General features: G+C 42.7%; 2 protein-coding genes across 4 annotated transcripts in view; both read left to right on the top strand.

The window, feature by feature from the left end:
* ric1 (RIC1 homolog, RAB6A GEF complex partner 1) overlaps positions 1-12650 on the top strand; it is a 53895-nt gene extending 41245 nt beyond the window's left edge. Inside the window, exons 19-27 of the mRNA XM_083794277.1 lie at positions 1893-2303; positions 2606-2917; positions 3372-3530; positions 5182-5312; positions 5792-6072; positions 6286-6501; positions 6680-6857; positions 8462-8650; positions 9385-12650. Of these exons, the coding sequence (XP_083650403.1) occupies positions 1893-2303; positions 2606-2917; positions 3372-3530; positions 5182-5312; positions 5792-6072; positions 6286-6501; positions 6680-6857; positions 8462-8650; positions 9385-9685 (2178 nt within the window). The 3' untranslated portion in view covers positions 9686-12650. The remainder of the gene's footprint in view (positions 1-1892; positions 2304-2605; positions 2918-3371; positions 3531-5181; positions 5313-5791; positions 6073-6285; positions 6502-6679; positions 6858-8461; positions 8651-9384) is intronic.
* Positions 12651-13495: 845 nt separating this feature from the next.
* Positions 13496-18805, top strand: part of uhrf2 (ubiquitin like with PHD and ring finger domains 2) — a 41253-nt gene continuing 35943 nt past the window's right edge. For all 3 annotated transcript variants that reach the window (XM_083793204.1, XM_083793203.1, XM_083793202.1), the window contains exon 1: positions 13496-13807. In XM_083793204.1, coding sequence (XP_083649330.1) covers positions 13655-13807 — 153 coding nt within the window. In that variant the 5' untranslated portion in view covers positions 13496-13654. The remainder of the gene's footprint in view (positions 13808-18805) is intronic.

The following is an 18805-nucleotide window of genomic DNA, read 5'->3' as shown; positions in this document are numbered from 1 at the left end:
GGAGTCCTGCCTCAAAGCAGACCAGAGGTAGAAAACTGTCGTTCCCTGATGTCATCGCTAGAGACACATACATCAGTAAGCAGGAACTGGGGATGGCAATGAAGGACCGGAAAGTAAAGTGAAATCCATGAACTCGACCGTGGTCGAAGAATTATGATGAGTGCCCCTCAAAAAAACAGCACCCCCAAAAAATAGGACCCCAGCCAAGTCGATGGACTTTTTATGGTTGCACCCACATGCTTGCACCCACAGTGGGCAGCATTCACCTCACACATGTGTGATTTTGTTTTATTTGCCTTGGTTCAGTTGTGTCAAGTACTTGGTAGCAGGCAGCCTAATGTTATTGTAATGTAACAATGCACCAAACAGTTTATACCTCAATCAACAACAAATTTCAATTTAGGCATTTAGCAGACACTCTTAATCCAGAGCGATTTACAGTAATAATAAATTATAATACCTGGCAGTGGAATATATATATAATGAAACAATGCATATACACTATAGAGTGCTATGTCTACATAAAATGCTATCCAAGTTACATAAGTTGAGCCTTTGCATACGCCTGTAAGCTCGTCAAAGCTAGGGCAAGTGCTACGGGCTAAGATGGAGTCTGAAGAGGTTAAGACTACAGCAGAAGATTGGGAGTGAGTCTCTGCAGTACTGATTACAATGGGAAGTGCATTCCATAGTTTTGGAGCCAAAGGGAGAACAGTTTGGGACGTGTGGAGCGTTGTCCCGACGTTTTTAGTGAATGTACTTCCAGCTTCCCTGCTTTGGCTGATCTGATCACACGGGAGGGTTTGTAGGGTCCGAATCAGACTTGCAAGATATTGGTTGCTTTGAAGGCCAGCATCGGAGTTCTGTACTGTGCACGGGCTGCGACCGGGAGCCAATGGAGGGAGCGAAGAAGGGAGGAAACATGTGAGAATTTTGGCTGGTTGAAGACCAAGCAAGCTGCGGCATTCTGAATCAATTGGAGAGGCTTAAGTGTGCATGCCGGTAGGCCAGTAAGGACAGGGACATGTAGAGTGCAAAGAACACACTGTACTACTGTAGTGCTTCAAACAATGTAATATACCAGGTAAACGTCAAACCTAGATCATCTGCCTAAACAACATGCTATCTAAATAACATTCTTAGCACTTGTGGTCAAGCAAAAGGAAAAATAATCACACTCGTGAAGTGAGGGGCGCTCTTATCATCATACATCAGCCAATCAAATCGTCACATTCCGTGCTACAAACACACACAGCTGTGCATAGGAGGGCCTAACGCCTCTCAAAACATTAACAAAACAAGTTACCAACATATATCTACAAAATAAAAGTAGGGAAATAGGAGAGGAAAGAGGAGTGCTCTGTAGTGTCTGTAGTCCTGACTGCAAGAGCTTATTCCACAGCTTGGAGGGAAAACAATCTAGGATGTTTTAGGGAAGGAACAAACGGCCTTCCTGTCTGTGTTAGCACTATCCCTGATCATGACCTGAAGGTTATGCGGTGCATGACCTTGATTGCCTTGTACTGGGTGCGACCAGAAGTCGTTAAAGAGAGCGAAAAGGCGGAGAGATGTGAAAAGTAAGTTGGTGACCACAGGCATGCCACAACATTCTGGATAATTTCAAGGGGCTTCAGTGTGCATTCTGGGAGGCAGTAAAGATGGAGTTGCAATGGTCAGGTGTGGAGACTAAGGCCTGGACAGGAGCTTGGCGGACTCTATGGTGAGGAAGGGTCGGATTCTTTGTAATGTATGTTTTTAGTGCAAACCTACAGGATTGAATAAGTAACCAGGAGTTGTCGATGGAAATAAAAAGATCATGCAGGGGACAGGACGTTCCACTTGACCCTCCCTTGTTCTATATTGACATTTCTCTCTGTCTTTCTGTCATGCAGCTGCCGTTCTGCCCCCCAGTAGTTCTGGCCCAGTGTGTGGAGAACGTGTGGACTACCTGTCGCTCCAACAGGAAGAAGCGTCACCTGCTAGAAGCCCTGTGGCTGTCCTGCGGTGAAGCAGGCATGAAGGTCTGGCTGCCGCTGTTTCCCAGAGACAACCGCAAGCCCCACTCCTTCCTCTCCAGACGCATCATGCTGCCCTTTCACATCAACATCTACCCGTTAGCCGTTCTGTTCGAGGACGCCCTGGTCCTGGGGGCCACCAACGAGGCAGTGCTGTATGATGGCCTGCAGGGGGGCGCGGCGGAACCCCTGGAGGCTGTATTCCCGTACTGCACCGTAGAGAGGACCTCCCAGATCTACCTCCACCACATCCTGAGGCAGCTCCTGGTTCGCAACCTGGGTGAACAGGTAATTAGGCAGCTACGTCGGTGGTTCTCAATGTGGAGTCCACGGACCCCCAGGGGTCTTTGGGGGTTCCACGTGGTCCCCAGCTAAATCATTAATAGTTAGGATGCAAATGGGCCATATGTCATACTGAGGCACACAAATTGAGGAGCAAGATCTAGAGCCGTCTGTGATGTGTTTTGGTTGTATTTCTTTTTCATGCAAGTACTACAACATTGCGACATCCCCGAATGCTCGATAGGGCACAAAAAACCTTAAAAAAAAAAAAACATGCTGAATCATTGTGTCTCCCCCTCCCCCAACAGGCATTGCTGCTGGCCCAGTCCTGTGCTTCACTCCCCTACTTCCCACATGTCATGGAGCTTATGGTGCATGTGGTGCTGGAGGAGGAGGCCACGTCACGGGAGCCCATTCCTGACCCGCTGCTGCCCACCGTGGCCAAGTTCATCACCGAGTTCCCACTGTTCCTCCAGACCATTGTGCATTGCGCGAGGAAGACCGAGTATGCACTGTGGAACTACCTGTTTGCAGCTGTGGGGAACCCCAAGGACCTTTTTGAGGAGTGTCTCATGGCTCAGGATCTGGATACAGCTGCCTCCTATCTGATTATACTGCAGGTGAGGTTTGGGAGTAAACGCAAGTAAATGCAGCTGTAAGCACAACACTGTCACCTAAAACTGGACAGTATACAACACTCCACATGAAGGTAACGAGCAGAGATATAAACATAAATATTAAATCATATCATATCCTATATTTAAATTGGCATAATAAGGGATGGCCAACCGACGGGCCAGCATATCACATCGTTACGCTCACCATGACTCTGCCATAATCATACAAGGAGTTTCCAATGCAGCTAAATATTGCAAAAAGTATAAAACAAAGACAAACAAAAAGAGTGGTTGGCAACATAAGCCACAGATACTCGGACACAAGCGCTCTTCTTGACACCTCACCCCCTAGGTGTCACCCTGTAGAAACTACATCTACACTATAGCTAATCAATAGGCATCCGGAATGGGAGCAGGTTGCCATTGTTTATTGTTTGTTCTCCATCTGCCTTTGTAGAATATGGAGGTGCCAGCAGTGAGCAGACAACACGCCACACTGCTCTTCAACACAGCCCTGGAACAGGGCAAGTGGGACCTCTGTCGGCATATGATCCGATTCCTCAAGGCCATTGGCTCAGGAGAGATGGATACTCCGCCCCCAACGCCCACCACTCAGGTGACCTTCAGGTTTTCTAAATAAATGCAGCTTTTTTCTTTTCTTTCTACTTGTTTATTGAACTTTGTGAATATCAACCATTGAGCTCATGGAAAAGTAATGAGGATACAGTTAATTCCTAAAAAAAAATCCACCTGGTGTCAACATAAGTTGCAACTGTTTAAGGATGCCCTCAGAACTGCTCTGCATTTAAACATTACAAAAGGAGCACTGCACTGCAAATTCAGTGCAAAACAGTGGGTGCAATTCTATTTCATACAAGTTATAATGGACTTCAGTGGACAATTATAATGGACTTAAATGGACTGCTTTTATATAGCACTTTTCTCCAAAGCGCTTCACAATGTATTTCACATTCACCCATTCTCACACACACCGATGGCGCAGGCAAGGCACCAAACTGTATATCAAATATACATAAAATATTTAGAAATTAAGAAGAATGAATTATCAGTCTCTTGTGCAAGTATGAGACATCCTTTAGCAGCAGATATAAAACTTAAAGGTGTACATAAGTGATAGTGCCAGTGCAGAAGCAATGGAGTTTAATCATAGTTGCGAACGCAGTGATTGCGAACGCAATGAGCACTAACTATGAGACCCTGCAGATCATGTCTGTGTGTGTCTGTCCCGCTGTGACACCACCCGCCCGCCACCAGAGGGCGCAGCTGTAGCACACACACACACCCACACACACACAGGGCGCAGCTGTAGCACACACACACACACACACAACCACACACACAACCACACGAGCTGCGTTCGCTTCCCGCGTTTGCGCGTCTTACTTGTGTGATAATGCCTGTATTACAGCCTGTGTCAACAACACTGATATGATATACCAGTACACTACTACATAGTACATACACACTGACATTTGTCTTGCGACCCAGCAGCCATGTATGCAAAGCACATTTACTGACATTGTAACAGGGCTTACTGTTCGTTAATTAGTTTAACGGGTTAATGGGTGGAAACTGTTCCATAGTTTGTTCGTATGGCTTTTGATACTTGGCTATCTCTTGTTATTAGTTTATCATAAATAGTTATGAAGCCAATATTCATTGAAAAAAGCCAACTGCCAAAAAGACATCCAAAACCTGGCTGGTTGGATGCCGGAGCAAAAACAGTGATAGTTTCGTTTCGAGGTAAAAGGGGGCCCCTGCCCAGGGTCCATATTTGGATCTGGCCTGCTCTGACATCATTCTGACGTCTGCATAAACTCCATATTTGGGCATGCCTGACAAAGAACTTTAAAGGGCATAAAAGGGACACAGACATAATATCTGGGTGGGGCATTAATTTCCAACTTGCATCGTTACAAGTAGGCCAGTGCCCAACGGACACTGCTGTAGAGGCCCCACAGGCACCGCTCTAGTTCTTGAAAAGCCTATATTAACCTTTAATTTAACATCAAACCAATTCAGTTGTGAAGCATAGCTCCAATTCTTTTCATTTACAATTCAACATAAGCCTTCTGGACAATGTAGAAAGCTTGCAGATCAGTCACAGAAACAAGCTTTTGTCATAGATCTTCTGATTTCTGATTGGTCAGTTATTGATTTGCCTATGAAAGCCCAATGTACCATGTACTCTTGAACACCATAGACCTTTGCATGAACATAGTTGAGCTTGGTGTCTCTGTTTCCAGGAACCCAGTTCAACAGGAGGATTTGAGTTCTTCAGAAACCGCAGCATCAGCCTGTCCCAGTCAGCTGACTCCATTGCATCTGGCATCCTGCAGAAGACCTTCAGTATGCCCAGTGGACCCTCTGCTAAAGGGTATGTGTATTGTCTACACTTCCCTTTCATTAACTTTGTATGCCATCCCACTTTTATTAACTTATTTACTATTTAGTTAAGGTGCGTACCACATAGCTCTCATCCTTAACAGCTAGTCCCCCGAGTTCAATTCCCAGGCCTTGCGCACCTTTGCTGCATGTCACTCTGGTCCCTGTCTTTCCACTGTACGAATCGAATCGAATGAAGACAGAAAAGCCCCCAAACATACCTTTAAACATTTTATGCTCAAATAATGACAGAACTAGCCCTATAATTAATAATGATCTATTTCTAGAAATGTTTTTTAGAATAAATATCATTCCCTGCATAATTATTCCAAAGACAACTTGTAGGTCACCTCTGACCTACACCAAGTCCAAACAACTTGTTTATCCATCTGATTATTCTTTCCTGGATTGAATGTGCACATCCTCCTATTGCGTTAACATATTATTAATTTCTCTCTCTCTCCTCTGTAGTCGAGAGGTGGAGTGTGCAGAGAACATGTACATTGACCTGATGCTATGGCGTCATGCGCGCCACCTCCTGGAGCAGGTGCGCCTCCGTGACCTGGGCTGCTTCTCTGCACAGCTGGGCTTCGAGCTGATCGGATGGCTGTGTCGCGAGAGGAATCGTGTGGCCCGCATTGAGGACTTTGTCATGGCGTTGAAAATGCTGCACAAGGACTTCCTGTGGCCCTTCCCTGTCATCCCTGCTGGCAGCCTGAGCTCACCTCTGAGGAATGGTCGATGTCGTACATGTAAGATTGGATAATAAAAATAATAAACTATTTCATATAGCACCATTTAAAACTGTTGTGCGTGGGGAAACAGGAGTCTGTGGGAAACCAGTTGCAAACTGAGGATTTGGGAGTGTCTTCATATTGACGCTAATGTTTTTTAAATTGTTAATTGCTTCCTGCATCGTTCTATAGTGACATATACCCGTATGTCTTCTTGCTGTCCTTCCTCAGTATTGAGTACACGGCTGCTGAAGTCCCAGTCAGCTGACAGCCTGTTGAACAGCGACATGGACACCGCTCCTCCCCAGGAGCCCCCCAGGAGCCACACCTGGCTAGATGGCCTGAGCTCCAGGCCTAAAGACACAGACGCTGCTTCCTCTGCTCACTCTCATCACCATCATGCGCCACAGACACAAGATGCCTTCCTCTCTCCACTCACCAACAAAGGTAACATAGGAATGGCAGGTTGAAAGTGGTTAGAAACCGGGACACATCAGCTACATAATTGCCAATACCGATTTCGTCAAACAAAGTCAAATATTGGCTGATATATGGGAATCAAAACGCTCTTTAAAAAAGAATTGTTTTACTAATCCACCATTTGATGCCCCTGCTCTCCTTGCAGTGGAGGAGTACAGCATTGGCTCGGCTACAGACCTGACAGAGACCAGTTCAGTCGTGGACGGTGATTGGACCATGGTGGATGAAAACACCTCTACCCTGAGCCTCAGCCAGGCCGAGCTGGAGCACATCTCCATGGAGCTGGCCAACAAGGGTCCGCACAAGTCCCAGGTGCAGCTCAGGTGAGAAAACCAACAGCAAGCTTCACTTGTCGGGTTAATCAGTGATTAAATGATGTGAAGACTACGGAGCTATTTCAGGCAGACAACTCAAATCAGCACTAACACCTGATCGGGTGATCAGTCACATGCAGACCTTCTGTTTGAGCGGGTTGTTTAAACCTGCCCCACTGCTCATTCAGCTGCTCTACTATATTGCTGCTAATCTATCTTCCTGTGTTTGACCCAGGGGGGCAGTCAGCCAGATATTTCGTGAAGCCTCATTTGAAATCGGTAGTTCATATAATGGCCTGTTGTGGCGCTGGACTGGACCCAAAAAGCCCCATAGCTCCATAGAGGCCCATGTATTTTGGCCCAACTTCACCTAGACTGTATTACCTTAATAAACATGGTCATGAATACTTTCTTCTTCCAGTCACTAGTTTAAAGTCTCATTTCTAATGTCATAATATTCTTTTTGGAAAATTATGGTCCCATTAATTAAAAAAATGACCATAAAGTCGCGTATGTTCTGAGGGGCGTGGCTACCGTTACAGTCTATGATCGGGATTCCCCTCCCACTCAAGAGTCTTCTCCTCCCACTCGAGTCAAAATAAAAACCAACGGAGAAGAAGGGGGGAAGTCCCGCCTCGTTGTCTGGGCAGCCAATGACCAGCTGGTACAAAACGGAGCCAGCCAATGGCCAGCTGGTACCAAAAGATGGCGACTTAGGCCCAGGCCGTAGCGTAACGGTCTGGGCACCGGACTGGTAATCCAGTCGCAGTGTGCCGCGGGTTCGACTCCCGGACCCGACACGGCCTTTACTGCATGTCATCCCCCCATCTCTCTCCCGTTTCCTGTCAGCCTACTGTCTGTCCCTTCAAAAAAATCAATAAAAGGCGTAAGCCGCAAAAAAAATATCTTAAAAAAAAAAAAAAAAGATGGCGACTTACATCAGGAATTAGCATATCATTACAGGCTTCATTTTACGTTCATGTTAGACCCGGGGAACGCTTTGTCCATATTTTTTACAGTCTATGGTTTGACCTTGTACAGCACTTTGGTTGACCCCTGCCCTGGTCATTGTGTAAATGTGCTTTATAAATAAAGTTTGGGTTGCGTTGGGTTGCTGCTGCTTTGTGTATAGCTTTATAAAGGTTTTAGAGCTTCCACTGCCACCCTATCATCCACCTGGTCTTGCTATTTAATTCCTTGGATTATACTAATGGAAAGTAAGGAGAAGGGCCTTCTCCTTACTTCAAATGACGTAAATGTACTACGTACTAGTAAAATAGTCAGTGATCCTAAAAGCATCTCAGTTGTAACTTAAGTCTACCGAAGTTCTGTAAGAGTGTGATCACATTTTTTATTTGGGAAAAAAGGGTGTTGATTATTTTGTGGATATAGGCTCAAGAAATCAAGGAGCATTTCATTGACAAAATCAATCACCACCGTGTCTCAGTAAAAGTGATCTGTGGACATGGCACATACCAAATGGGTGCAAAATTACCTATTTGAGTGCCTGTTTCAATTCCCAGCTGGCCGGGCAATTTAGCTGTGTATAACTTGGGTTGTGAGTGACTAGACATTTGATAAATGATGCTCACTGTTTTTCTGCATGCCCTTAGGTACCTGCTTCATGTTTTCATGGAGGCAGGCTGTCTGGAGTGGTGTGTGGTGATTGGCCTCATACTGCGAGAGGCTAGCATCATCAAGCAGGTGATTGGCTTCTTGGACAGCCCTGAAGTTCCCCCAGAAACTGTTCAGAGTATTCGTAGTGGCTTATCAGCTGTTGATGTATGGGCCTCCACTGACTGGTAGGTTTAGTTAAACACAGTGTACATTATATTTCCTCCTTCCATTTTGTGTCTCTTTGTCTTATATTCATTCTGTATATACTCCATCTTTTCTCTCTGTCTCTTATATTCTGTACTTTTACACTTGATGGTATGCATGTCTAGAAATTGTATAAAGGCATATTGTAATACAATTTAGGGAAGGTTTTTACATTTGTTGGTAAGTTTTTTCACTAATTATGATGGTGCCATTATACCTGTAGTTGCTAACTGGCAATCAATATTGTGTTTCAGCAATAGTCATAAGTGTATTCATTATTTCATAGTTTGCGAATTGCTCATCCATCAAAGAAATATCGCTTTCATAGCCCTAATTGTATAGACATAAAGTGGAATGCTGCATAGAGTATTTTCCTGAAAGTGTTGAATATGTTATGTCCTTTTTTTAATACAACAAACCTAAAATATTAGTGATGCTAACAGAGAATGGCTTGGCACAGTAAAGCGTTATTAATAGTCTGATGTATCGGTGGTGAGGTGACCACCGCAACTACAACATGACGTCACGTAGCCGCGGTGAAGAGCAAACCACCGCTAACCACCGCTCCCCAGCCCTTCTCTCTGTTTTTACTCACCACCGCTCTACATTATTACAGCTCCGGTGGTCACCTCACCACCGGAGCGGTGGTCACTTCACCACCGAAAATCCAGAATATGAATAGGCCTTAACACTACAGTTCACTTTGTGTCTCCAGCCTGGGTTACAAGCCATTCCTTAACCTGATCCGGCCTCAACTACAGCAGCTGATGGAGGCGGCTGCTGAGCAGGTTCAGCCTGAGGCCTTTCAACCCACCAGTCAAACTTCGAAACTGGGTGGCCCTGAGGGTCTCGGGGGCCCTGCCTTACCCCGGGCTGAGGACACTCCCATGGGCCTGTCTCTGCCCTCCCATGAGCCCCCCGGTGGCTTCCCCAGACCCCCCTCTGAGGACTGCCCCCCAGAGGAGACAGAGGAGCAGGGGGACGAAGAGGGAGCCTATGATTGCACCTTGTCCTGAAACCCTGTTACTGAACTCTGGATACTGGAGGGGGAGGGGGAGGAGGAGGGTTCAAGCAGTGGAAGACTGGAGTGAGTGAGTGAGTGTGTGTGTGTGTGTGTGTGTGTGTGTGTGTGTGTGTGTGTGTGTGTGTGTGTGTGTGTGCTCATGCAGGCATGCATGTGTACTTACGTAGACATGTCTTTGTGTCTGCATGTGCATGATACATATCCAGTAGCTCTCATGCAGGTTCTTACTTTAATCAGTATTATCCACTCTTCAGACCCCTCGTCATGTAGGCTTCTGTGTAGACTAGAGCCACTGTGGCCACTTATTCACCATCAGCAACAACAAACTGGCAGACTGCCAACCCAGGACATTGATTTGTTTTTAGCAGTTGTCACTTTTCAAAAACACCTGGATGTGCACGTGTGTGTTCCTGTGTGGTGGACTGCAATTTGTCCGTTTGGAGACTAGCACAACAACACAGACAGACATCTGATACATGTTGTATGTCCAGATGTATCTGGACACCTTGAGATAAATATTGCAGTTCAGGCATGAATCGCTATTGTGCCCCCTGGTGTAGAAAAGCAGCGTAAGGAAGGAATTGGTTCAATAGCAAGACTTTTGAGTCGATCTCGTGGCACTAGTCTATGCTAAACCGCTAATCATAGGGTCAAACAAAGTTCTAGTCATCAACCTTTTTGCGGATGCACTGAAGTGTGTCTGAGCCTGTGTGTATGTGTACGTTTGAGTGCAAGAGCTGTCTCATGCTTTTATACCTCATAAATTCTAAATATTTTGTGATATAATGTCATAATGTAAGGGGGTACCAGTTAGCATTATACTGTGTGTGTGTGTGTGTGTGTGTGTGTGTGTGTATATATATATATATATACATACACATATTTTTTTAATTCTATTGTTCATATTGAGGTCTCCTTAAAAACATGGTATCTAATGGTATTAAATATCTGTAATGGTGAGACTGAGAGAGGATGGCCATAAGCGTTGGAGAAAGTTTCCTTTGGAAATCTATTAAAAGTATAAGCAAGCCAAGTTTATTTGTATAGCACATTTCAACAAGGCAATTCAAAGCGCTTTACACAAAATATCACTAGGACACAGAGCATTAAGACAGTCTATAGGCAAGTTTCTGACCACTAAGAAGTACCTCTGCTTATGTGTGTGTACCTGCCGAGGGTATAAAAAGCCTCAACCAAACTGACTGCGTGTTAAGAATATATCTGCTGAACTCACATGAGCATATTATGCACATGGTTTTGGCCCGTCAAAGAAGTACTATCGAAGGTTTTGAAAACCACCCTCTAAGTTGACCAAATATTTTGATAAGACTTCTAATAAACTTTAACATTCACACACATACAATTTTATTTTTGACATCTCAATGGTTTCTAACCCAGATACACTATTGGCTGCGATTGAATTGTATGGTATTATTAAAGTTATATTATTCAATGTTAAATATTATGACTCCATTGCATAGAGAATTTGACTGTATGCACACTTGAAAGTAGTGTTAAAAATGCCACATTTCAGTATATCTTATTATTGCCTTGGCAGTAATTGTACGGCTATTGTGCATGGACTAGTTCCTACACAATGACCTTGAATGAGATAAAGACTTGCATCTTGCGTTTTTACATTACCACTTGCAGGCTACAGTACCATACATATCAAAACATTGAATCACATAAGTCTCTTGTTTGTCTGTGTGTTTAGAATTTGACTTTGTATGCCACATATGTATTGAGTTTGTCAGCTATTTGTGTTGGTGGCTATACTCACATGGAGTTGAGAATTATCATAATTGTCTTCATATTACTATTATTTATTGCTATTATAGTTGAGTGATAATTACTGATATATGTTGATGTTTTATTTTTCCCCAGTTTGTTTTTATTGGCTGTCTGATAAAGTAGTCCAAACTCCAAACGTTCCCCTTCCAGTTATCATCTATAATGGCTCTCTGTCAAAGGCACAACAACGCTTTCCAATTAAGTGCATCAGTGTTATATTGTGCAATGCATTGAAATGTTACTCTCAGCTTTATTTTTTTGCTGTTTTTTGTTTTGTTTTTCTCCCCTAACTGTATTCCATGTCACTTTTTTATGATTGACCAAAACATATTTTCAACAGAATTACTGCTCGCTTGTTGGGGCATGGCAGATGGTTAGGGTGTGTTAACTGCTGTTTTGGTTTTATTTTTCATTCCTACTTATATTAAACTTATGCTATAGTTAGGCTGCACTTTTAAAACAATATTCACTAGTTAGGACAGGTTAAAATGACTATACAGCACAGTATTGCTGTTGCTAATGTACTGTTACCATACAGTGCTCCCAAGTTTAGTTGATTATTTTAGTTTCTCCCTAGTTTAAGTAGGCATCAGCTTACAATCTTCACTTTTAACAAGCCTACAAATGAACTAGGCTACTACTCTGCTATGAGGTTTACTTTACTTAAAAACAGAACCAAAGACGTTTGATCAGAGGCCTTCTGTTTTAGCTGGTGGTTTGGACAGATCCCTGTATGCAGAGGTACAACATAATCTCCTCAAGCTCCCCACTAACGAAAACATAACCATTTGATCCTCAAAGCCAGTACAGACATTATACGCGACACAATTTCCTACGGAAATGATTATAACAGATTTATTTTTGTTTTTATTTCGCTTCTGCGTGGGTAAGGAGCAGTTTGTTAGGCACGTCTCTCTCTTGGCCAAAGTCAAACTAGGACTCTGGTCTCACAAACGCTATGAGGCCTCAAGTATCTGAGGTGGAGAATGCTCCCTTCCTCCTACGTATTGTACAGTTTAAAAGTATTGCCTATTTTCTGACTCAGAATAAATATTTATTCCAGTGTCAGGAATGGCAGACATCCTCAATGCAGTGTAAAGATACTTTCTTGTACAGTTGCCTTTTCTACTCATGTTTGGTTTTCTATTTCATTTTCCTGTACATGAAGAACAATAAATTATTTTTAAAAACAGTAAAGGCTATTGGCTTACTTGATTTGTTTTATTGAACAGATTCTATTCATCAAACTTGAAATTTAAACTAACTTAAATCATTTTCTTTCTTACATGCACAATGCTAATAATTCTTAAGAATTAAATTACATAAGTTCCTGTTTTTACGCCATGGTGTTAATTTAAGAATAACGTTATGCGAAAGCCTGAAAATCCTAAGTGACGTTTGAGCTAAAATGTAAAAAATAAATCAATTCGTTGATTACTTAACTCTCATTCTATTCACTAGATGTCACTAGAGACCGACTCAAAGCTCGACAGACGCACAGGTCGGGTACCACTGAGTTCTATTCAACATGGGCACTGGTTCTCAACATGGGGTCGACGCCGGTCACGGGACCCCAGGGGTCACTCACTAGCACTAGTCAGGCTATACCTAGTATTTATTGCTATTTAGGAAACAAATGGACCTTACTGTGGTCTGTAAATTCGAGTGTACAACTAACCACCTCTACCATTTGTAAACTCGCAGTTGAATTGACAGGTTTTTGTTTTTACAGGATCTCAGGAAATAGTATAACATTGGGCCCCAATGTTATACTATTTCCTGAGATCTAAATAAGGAATGTCAAGGACGGTCCTTGACATAGAAAATGGTTGAAAATCACAAATGTATGTAGGCCTATGCCTACGCAGGTAACTAGATCTAGATGCATACATTTGGAAAGCATTACAAAAAAATGTGCGCTGGCCCTTTAATTGCAAATTATACTTAAATGTTGTTTCGCGAGATTTGCTTGGCGCCGTGACCCCATGTGAGAGAGAGAGCCTTCTACCCCTGCAGAGGAAAGAAACCAAACGCAATGGAGCACTGAACACAATCTCATCATTTTGCCCTTTACCCAGAAACTCATCTTATTCATTTAGAAAGAAAGGAAAAAAACGAAAAAGCTTGTTATTTATTTCGAGCGTTACAAGGGCGGGCGTAACTAACGATGTGGATTCAAATTCGTACCATAGACGGGAAGGAGACGCGGACCATTGAGGATCTTTCTAGATTGACTAAAATTGAGACTCTACGTTTGAAAATACAAGCCATTTTCAACGTGAACCCAGAGCAACAGCGGCTGTTCTATCGAGGGAAGCAGGTAAAAAATGCATTTCTAGTCCGTATGTCGATGCAATATTCGGAGTTATTACGGCTTTGCAGGATTTGGTGCCAAAGTGCCAGTGGTCTCATCGTTCCCGACACAAGCTTCCTGTTTTGATAGGAATTCGCCAATAGTTCTTGCGCAAGAGCTACTGTGGGACACCGCGTGCCAGCGAACCCACTAAATAATAATGTCATGTCTGTCACTTATAACTTAGTTTATATTAGGCCTACGTTGTTGCAGGTAACTAGACCTAGAGTCTAGACCATGCAACAATGTGTCACGGCCATGGACATGTTTGTTTACATTATCAAGAACAGAACATCGCCCTCTATGTCAAAACAATATAACGTACAGTGCATAATAATAATAACCCATACAATTGAACGCAATCAGACGGGCATTGCTCTGTGTTTTGTCATACTAATATTGAATTATTGGCCCAACATTATTGCTAGTGTTTCGTGTTTCCTACAGGGCGATGTTTGTGTCTCACGGTCTCACCGCGGCTCTTGAATATATAGGCCCTCTCTGCCACTGACCTTCTGTGTGGATCATTGGATTGGATGATATATGAAGACAAGTAGCAGGGAATGCGTAGCTCCACGTGCCCTGCCATCAAAGCAAGTGCAGTTATGTTTACACCAGCGTGCTGCCTGCCCCCCCCCCCCCCCCCCCCCCCACACACACACACACACACACAGTTATTAACAGATATTGGACAAGCACATGGAAGTGCAGTTGTATAATACAAGGCTCTGCTGGAAATATTTATCCAAGAAGCCCTATGGCTTGTTTAGATTGGGGTCATTTTGTACTGATCTTTTACCATTTCTATGCCATCGTTTCCATTATGACAAGTCTATTTGTATTCTCCACGGACCAATATGTCTGTATGTGACACACACACACACACACACACACACGCGCGCGCGCTATGTGCCCAAATCTTGATAATCTCATCTAAATGATCCGACATGAGTCTTGAGACCTACCCTGCAGTTTAAGATTTTGTAATTGGACCACTTGTGCCATTTAGGTGGCAGTTAATTATGTTATTATCTACCGGTATTTGGAATGTCATAATTCATATTCCAATGAATAGATATTACCTTACACCCACATTTAATGTCACTAAATGCCATCAGTTTTTCAGAGACGGTGGTTTAAAATCCCTCTTGTGTACTGTCTGCTAGAGATACAGAGAGTCTGCTGTTAGACAAGTCGTGTGTGTGTCAGGCAAAACCTCATTTTAACTGTTATTAAATATTAATCTCACTAATAAGTAGATGCCTATTGTAGGAAGTAACCTAGGGTAAATTCAGCGATAATGTGTGAGAATTTAAATTGAATATTGGTAAGCCATGACTCAACCAAGGAAGTAAATACAGTAGCTGAGCTTACATTATCTCTGTTGCTCTCACATACTAAATCACATTGTTCTTGTCCTAAAATTAGTATTATTGACTGAGGAATTCCTTCAGCTACTCTACGATCCACCCTTTATTAATTGCCTAATCTTGGCTTCCTGTTGTGTAATTAAACGATACTTAAGCATGTAATTCTGCATTAGGCATGTAATGGACCATTTTCTGCTGTTGTGCACTGTTCAGTTGAAACTTAAGATCAAAACACTGGGGAAACACAGAAAAGAACTTGCATGCTTTCTAGGAAAATCTGTTAGGAATTCTGTTAAAGCCTAAAAAATATGGTGAAATTACAGATTTTAATAATTTAGTTCTGTAATAGATAAGGATGCAGAAATGCTTTTGGCATTTTTAAAGCTTAAAGGCAAGCTGCACTGTGCAACTTCCCCCTTCTCCCCTGGATTTGAACCTGTTTCCTGCTCAATTGTTTTACCATTTTAGCTAATGAGGCCTTGCTGCTTGCTCGGGGGATGAAGACAAGTACTGACAGACAAGACAGTGCACTTTTCATTTCATTTTTTTTCCTCGTACAAAGATCATAGCAAATGGTCAAGTATTTAGGAATTGTATTCTTTCTGTATATCAGCAAATGTAAAAAAAATACGCTTATCAACTAACCGGTTAATTGACCGATAAGGTTATCTGATCAAAACGTATCAATTATGAATTAATGACTTAATGGATCTTTCCCATCCCTACTTGGTGAGAACAGTATTGGGTATCCTCACTGATTCCATCATCCCAAAGCTCTTACATATATGTAACTTCAAAAATGCAAAATTACTTTGTTAAAGTAAAAAAAACAAGTTTGTCCCAGACTTGCACGCATACAGAAACTGAGCTGATACAATGGCTGTAATGCTTCACATTATATCATGAACACCACATGCCAATAAGTGGCTTCCAATGCTGAGTTTGTAATTCCTCCATCTTGCAGGAAAATAAGTACCGTAAACAGGGTGGATTGGGGGGGATTTCCATGTGTTAAGTAATGCATGAACTGAACCATTGACACACTGCATGCACTAGCTAGCACTCTTCTTAAGCATACTGGACTGGTGGCCTTACCGCCATGTAGGATATAGTTAAAAAAAAAAAGCAGAACTCACTATATGATTCCCTTTCAAAATGGCGTCTTATTTTCCCCTCCAGCTCACTGCGCATGCAGTCCGACTATTGGTATTTCATAGTTCTGAATGCACTTGGGTCTGAAAAGGAACTGGCACAGGCACACACGTGTTGACTTTATTCTTTATTTTGATGTTCTTACTCTGTTATAAATCACCATCTCATGCAAAACATGCAAACATGCTTAAACTGCTGTACAACATGTGCCATTCTACTCAGTCAGCATTGAGCACACTTCCTGGTTTTTAATTGTCTACTTTTAAATCGAGCCCCCTGTCGATTAGGCAGTCACAGGCTCATTAAATTAGGTGGTTGTCAGACATGTACTTGAGTTCAGAATGGAGCAACCTACAGTATATTATGTCTTTTAGATGAGCTATTTTCCTATGCTACTGTAGTACTGTAGTTGCGTCCCAATGCCTGGGAAGCTTCTGTAGATGCAGAATAAACGCCAACCGTCCAGGCCTTGCTTAAACACATTATTTAATTATAGATGGATTGTTGTCATGATGTGATAATATTTATTAGAACAAATATCTGCAAGCTCCAGTATTTAGGCCAGTTCACTACGTTTTCTTCATCATAGCACACATCATAGCATAGGTCTATGACTTAATCTGAGCTTATTTTTCAGTGTGTGTTTATTTGCCCTATTTGCAGTTACTACTTTGTCCTGCACCTGGATCCAATGTGTACTCTAGTAAATATCAGAAAGGAGTAACAATATTTTTGTTTCGGCTATTCATTTCTATCTGACATGATTAAATAAGTCATGCAGTTGTTTAATATAAATTTGACATCTGCAGCTGCTAGTTTAAATCTTTGTTTTTAAAATGCACTACATTTGCTGTCATCGAGGTTTGTTCACCTCGATAGCAGACACAGGTTGACAGTCACTGATAACCTTTTTCTCCCATTGGCTACTGTAAACTGCAATCAATGTCCTGCCCTAGCCTAGCTTACTGTTTTACCGGAATCACGTGATATGTAGAATGAAAATAAGATAATTTCTGGCCGTGTCATGAGGTCTTTAACCTTAGTGTCCCTATTCTGGGCTGGGTGAACATTCTGTGAAAATAACAGATCTACAAGCTCACATTGCAACTAGGGATTGGGAATTATCGATTAATACAATCGATCAATGGATACATTTTGATAAGCTTATCGATCGATTAACCGGTTAGTTGATAAGTTTGTATGGGCGTTCCTCGGCCACGCGTGCGAAGACAGCTTTACATTCACAGAAAACCACCCAATGATAGAACCACAGACTTTTAGATGAATTATGATTAATTAACTGTTAATCGATTAATCGCCATTAAGAAATTAGTCAATTTAACTATTAACATCCCTAATTGCAACATGTGAACTTTTAGATGGCTATTTTTAGATTTTAGTGTGTAGTGCAAAAAACAGGAGGGGGGCCTAGTATAGAGCCTTGAGTGACTCCAGTCAATGAAGTACAGAGAGTTTAAAGAGGCTAAAAGACCATACCATTCTCGCTCACATGTCATTGTCTATTCACAGCTTTGTCAGAGCTGCCAACCCTCACACAATCAACGTGAAAGTCACGCAAATGACGCTCTTCACACACACACACACCTCATCTCTCACACTGTCAAAACATCTCACATGGAAAACTGCGTCACCTCATGCACCTAAGACATCCACTTCCGTCCACCCTATAGAATCTGCCCCTATAGTGTTCACCCCTTTCTGCGGTCTGCATCTGAACTCTGTTGGCTATTGTTGGCTATTGGGTATTTGAGTGACACAGTGAATGAAATTATTGTTTCTGAAGTAGTCCTACCCTGACGCTAACTAAAAACAGAAATGATAGGTGTGTCTTGCTGCCTGTAGAGGGATGGTGTGTGCATGTATGCATATCATTGCACAGCAGCGTAATTCCATTGATCATTTACAGTTTTGATTGATTTCCTCAGAAGTCGCAGAGAGGATCAACATAGATATTAGATCTTAATATAAATGTTCTATTACACATCCAAAATATTAGCTGCCTGTGCGTCCCCTGGAATTTCCTCTGTCCTGTCAAAATGATCTAACATATAATTAAGGGAATGTCTGAATGTCTGTTCAAAACACTGCCGAACAAGGTTCTGGATTTCCACACAGGCATTGACCAATGACCATTACATTGTGTGGAGGTCTTATACGAGGCCCCTTTTCACTTTATCAAACTGTAGCGTCCAATGTCCGTTGTGTTGCATTAAACCACGCAAAGTTATTTGTGCAGCCACGCCTTGCAGCCGGTGAAAACTAGAGTTCTCAACAGGCCCGAAAATTAAGGCCCGGCCCTACCTGGGCCCTCATCTTGTACATTGACACTGCCCCCCTTAGGGGGGTTGTGTGTGTGTGTGTGTGTGTGTGTGTGTGTGTGTGTGTGTGTGTGTGTGTGTGTGTGTGTGTGTGTGTGTGTGTG

The sequence above is a fragment of the Protomyctophum parallelum genome (genome assembly GCF_964188405.1).
Source record: "Protomyctophum parallelum genome assembly, chromosome: 21".
NCBI lineage: Eukaryota > Metazoa > Chordata > Actinopteri > Myctophiformes > Myctophidae > Protomyctophum > Protomyctophum parallelum.
The sequence above is the reverse complement of the archived record's forward strand: the minus strand, read 5'-3'. Positions and strand labels throughout refer to the sequence as shown.